General features: G+C 42.1%; 1 protein-coding gene across 4 annotated transcripts in view; it reads right to left on the minus strand.

Moving 5' to 3' along the window:
* Positions 1-4,959, minus strand: part of KARS1 (lysyl-tRNA synthetase 1) — an 18,119-nt gene that overhangs the window by 4,079 nt on the left and 9,081 nt on the right. For all 4 annotated transcript variants that reach the window (XM_017530592.2, XM_037739271.1, XM_037739272.1 and 1 more), the window contains 7 exons: positions 4,765-4,858; positions 4,224-4,410; positions 3,991-4,116; positions 2,258-2,377; positions 869-1,031; positions 593-766; positions 346-431 (listed from right to left, as the gene is read on the minus strand). In XM_017530592.2, the coding sequence (XP_017386081.1) occupies positions 346-431; positions 593-766; positions 869-1,031; positions 2,258-2,377; positions 3,991-4,116; positions 4,224-4,410; positions 4,765-4,858 (950 nt within the window). The remainder of the gene's footprint in view (positions 1-345; positions 432-592; positions 767-868; positions 1,032-2,257; positions 2,378-3,990; positions 4,117-4,223; positions 4,411-4,764; positions 4,859-4,959) is intronic.

Genomic DNA, 4,959 nt, shown 5'->3' on the forward strand with positions numbered 1-4,959 from the left:
TTTTAGTAGAGACGGCGTTTCACCATGTTGACCAGGATGGTCTCGATCTCTTGACCTCGTGATCCACCCGCCTCGGCCTCCCAAAGTGCTGGGATTACAGGCGTGAGCCACCGCGCCCGGCCCCCTATAGCTTTTTAAAGGCTGGAAAGGATTAATTGGGATCACACACATAAATTATTTGGCACAGAGCTTAGTATGACAGTTTGTTAATTCTCTCGTTCTCTCTTTAGAGTTTTCTTGTGAAGCTGCAGAAATGAACTCTCCTTAGTGGGGTTGACTTTCCCAGTGAATAGGAACTGTTCAGCACCAGATGGGGATGTGGATGACAAAGGTGGGGCCTCTCACCTTGTCAAGGAGCCTGGCCGTGGTCCGAGGTGGAGGGCATTCAACAGCTTTTGCCACACAGATATCATCAAGAATTTTGCGAGTTTCTGGGATACAAATGCACAAGTTAGGGCAGGAGACATCACACTAGCCAAGTAAAAATGTACATAAAGAGGACAGCGTGGGAATTCTAGCTCTGATCCAATCAAATTCAGAGCTGAACTGGAAGGAGGGCCTTACAATGAAGGACTGAGTGCAGTCACTTTACCTTCAGTTTCAAAGAGGTTGGTTTCTGGCAGCTTCATCCCCAGGGCTTTCTCAAGCTCTTCTATCATGCTGATTCTCCGGAAGGGTGGGGTGAAGTCAATTTCATAGGCCTGGCCCTCTGGGCCATCTGGGTGGTAGGTGACTTTATAACTGCCTGTAATATGCTTCACCATCCCTGGGAGAGAAACCTGTTATTTAGCAGGGATGAAACCCAGGCAGCCCTCCTCTGAAAGCAGCATACCAACCCCCCATGAGTGTGACAGAGAGCAGGAGTCACCTGAAACCATTTTCTCCGTGATTTCCATGAGATCGTGATAGTCTGCATAGGCCATGTAGAACTCACAGGTGGTGAACTCAGGATTGTGTGTCAAATCAATCCCCTCATTCCGGAACTGGCGTCCAATTTCATAAACCCGGTCGATGCCACCAACCACAAGCATCTAACAACAACACATGGCCACGGTCATGACAGCTAATCTTGTATTAATAGCTCTGGGAAGTTTCAGTCTCCAGAAGCTGTAACTTGGTTTTCACAGGTTAGGCATGGTCTCAGGTCTCTAGTCAAATGCCAAGCATCCTGCTCTCTTTAGAACCTTGTAGTATGCATAGTTACCCCTCTTTTTTGGCTGCCCAGGATTTCTGGATACTCTTCTTGTCTTGGGCATCCCACATCATTGAGTCTGAACCTCCCCAAGGAAGCAGCTTCTCTTGGGGTTAGGTTGTAGCCAGATACACTAGTGAGACTTCAACATGGAAGCTACTAACAGAAGATGCGGTATTGCACAGAATTCATTTTGGTGAAGGGGGCAAGTGATTGACCCAGAATAATTTCTAGTTATGTGGTTTCCAAGCCCGATTCTCTGATCGTTCTGAAGATTGTGAGCTTCCTATAAAGCTGAGTAAATTTTTATTTTGTTTAAACTAGTTATAACAGGTTCTGCTGTCTGCAACTAAGAATTCTGAATGATAATCTTCAATATTTACCTGGGAATCTGAAAAGACATCTTTATAGCGATTTGAAAATCCTGTTTTTTGAGACGGAGTTTCCCTCTGTTGCCTAGGCTGCAGTGCAGTGGCAGGATCTTGGCTCACTGCAACCTCTGCCTCCCGGGGTTAAAGTGATCCTCCTGCCTCAGCCTCCTGAGTAGCTGGGATTACACGTACCTGCCACCACACCCAGCTAATTTTTTTATTTTTAGTAGAGACGGGGGTGAGGTTTCACCACGTAGGCCAGGCTAGTCTCAAACCTGACCTCAAGTGATCCACCTGCCTTGGGCTCCCAAAGTGTTGGGATTACAGGTGTGAGCCACTGTGCCCGGCCTGAAGACACTTATTTCCAACTTTCTAAGAGACCAGGCTCTTTCTTTTATGAAAAACTTAAATCAGGTCTAATCCAAGTAAAACTATATCTTAAAAGGTTTAGGGGAACCAAGGTAGGTAAGAAGTGCCTGTATACATGAGAAGACAATTCCTTTGCCTGCAACGCTCTATCGATCTTGTAGAGAAATTCTGAAGTGTTACTCACATCCACACACCTGACCCATTAGAACACTTTCTTGGCTGTTTTACTCTCTCTGTTCCTTGTATTTCTGACTCTACCTGTCTAGCCAATGGTTCTCCAGCTTTCTGCCTCTTTAAGGGAACAAGGTGTATTATTATTGACTACCTTATGGTAGAGTTCTGGTGCAATTCTCATATATAAGTTCATGTCCAGCTCATTGTGATAAGTGATGAAAGGCTTGGCCACAGCTCCCCCTGGGATGATGTTCATCATGGGAGTTTCAATCTAAAAAAGACAAGGAGAAACATTCAGTCCTCAGATAACCAGAGGCCTTGGGGAGACAGATCATCCTTTGCATGTAATATAGTCTAAGCCTGTTATATCCCAAACTAAATGTTAATGCAATTGCTTGACAAAAAAGAACAGATAGTATGATTTTCTACAACAGTGTCTCAATTTCTATTAATACCTAATACCGTTGGAATTCACTTGGAGTAGTTGGCAGAACATTACAGAAGATATATTGGGAAAAGTTATATACGTCTCAAACCTTTTGGAAGGCCAAAAGTTTTTACTGCAGCAGGCAGAAGGTGGCCAGCCGGTTCATTAAGTTAGGGAGAAGACAGGGAGGAGGCTTTCCCAGTTAAGTCTGTTTACTCCACATCCCTTTGTCTCTACTCTGTTTATTCATATAAACTTTGTGCTGGATGGCCCTCTCTGGGGAAGATCAAAGAGGAATTGCCTGTTAATAGCATTTACTCTGGGCCCTGGAACCTAAAGCTTTTGTTAGTTGTAAAACCATTCTCTTAACCATGTTAATTATTCACAAGTATGTTAACTTAGAACCTCTGTCAGGAATAACTGTGTGGAAAAACAGGGAGTCTGGGTTGACTGGTTGCATTTCACCCTCTGAAAGCAGCCAACGGCCATCACTACTGCACTTGAAACACTGTAATGGTGTGAGAGTGCATTCATTCATCCCTGGTTGAGTCAGGGTTTGCACGTCAAATTCTGCAGTTGGTGACCGATGTCTCATAATACCATTAATATAGGACCATGAACTTTCATGAGCTGAGAATCTAAATGGATACAGCATTTCTTGAGTTCAAATTGCAGTATTTACTAAAAATTTAGGATGGTCCGAAGGTAGTAAGTTATCTCAACTGATCACTTAAAAATTTAACTGCTTATATCCTGACTTATTCTACATCTAGAAATCCATCCTATAGAAATACCTGAACATGTGTATAAAGATGCTTGTTGAAACAAATAATGCAGCATTAAGGAAGAATACCTATTTCATACAAAGAGCTCCAGAATATCTTGTTAAGTGAAATAAAAGCAGGTCCATCACAATACATATAATGTGACTTCACTTATATTTAAACCAAAAATAAAACCCCTCCAAAACATTTACATCTGTGCACTCCATCTGCAGCACACACATGTACGTATGTATATATGCCCAATAAATAGCATGGAAGGATACACATCGAACTCAAGTTAGGGGATGGAAGTTAGTTGGGAGGAAAGGGCACCTTCAGTTTTGCTTCTATTTAATTTATTGTTTAAATTTATTTTATGGTATGTGTGTTTGTCTTTCTCATATGATTAAAAAATATTTCTTAATGCTACAAAAAAGCAAAATGATTTGAATACATATTGAATGTGGCATCATTAGCATGTGGATGGCCCTATACCTTGTCCATTATCTTGGAGGTCAGGTCCTGCCTTCCTAATCAGGACAAGGTAGAAGAGAGACAATGGTGAGAAAGGGGACAGTCTCATTAAGCAAGAAGAATCCTGACAAAGGATACACTTCGGAAAAGGAAGGCAAGGGAGAGGAGGAGGCAAGCATTGTAAGGCAGCTCATCATGTCAGGCAAGAACTCTCCTTACCTCCAGGAATCCCAGCTCATCCATGAAACTTCTTATATATGTGATGATCTTAGAGCGGGTGATAAATTTCTGCCTCACAAAGTCATTCAGGATCAAGTCCAAGTATCTCTGGCGATACCTTGTTTCCTAAACCAAGAGCAGCAATTAGAAATCACTCGTACATATGATTCAATGGTAGGATAAACAAACAGAAGGCACCTCCTTGCCACAGCTAGGAGGCCATGAATGCTTACCTTGTCTTTGAGGCCAAAGTGAAGATGAGGTAACATATGCAAACAGGGAGACAGCAGTGTGATCTCATATGGAATGATGCTCAGCTCACCCTTCTTGGTCTTCCCAGGATTCCCCTGAACTCCAATTATGTCTCCCCGACGCAGTTTGTTATTAATATGAATAAATTCTTCTTCTGATTTATAATTTCTGAGTGAAAAGGAAATGTGATTCAGTAACAATTCAAATAAACACTACTGACCACTGGTTTCCTCTGGAGCCCTCAATCAACTGTTAATACCTAGGTAATGTGAGCCCGAGAATGATCTCAGATTAAGGGGCAACTATTAAAAAAGGACTATTCTTTACTTTACTGTCACATAACTTGAAAGCAGTCATTACTTTATAGGTGAATAGATGGTCATGTTACCTTCTTTTCAGCCTTGCCCAACCATATCCCACTCCTTCTTACTCTAATTTCAACTGTCAATAACAACACATCAGCCTATTGCCATGTTCTCTAGGCCAACCACGAAAGGTCTATAACTGTATATTTCAAGATACCTGGAATTGGCCATGACTTGCAACTTCACCCCCTCTCCTCGAAGATCATAGAAGATGAGCTTTCCCCCAGAAGCTCTTTTGGCATGAATCCTACCTAGAAAAGAGGAGCAAAAATATTGACTGACAGAACCAGAAGTCATTTTATATTATCAATGTCAAAAAAGCTCCGTCTGGATTTTTTTTTTTTTTTTTTTT

This window comes from Cebus imitator, unplaced genomic scaffold, assembly GCF_001604975.1.
Source record: "Cebus imitator isolate Cc_AM_T3 unplaced genomic scaffold, Cebus_imitator-1.0 Scaffold66, whole genome shotgun sequence".
NCBI classification, from domain to species: domain Eukaryota; kingdom Metazoa; phylum Chordata; class Mammalia; order Primates; family Cebidae; genus Cebus; species Cebus imitator.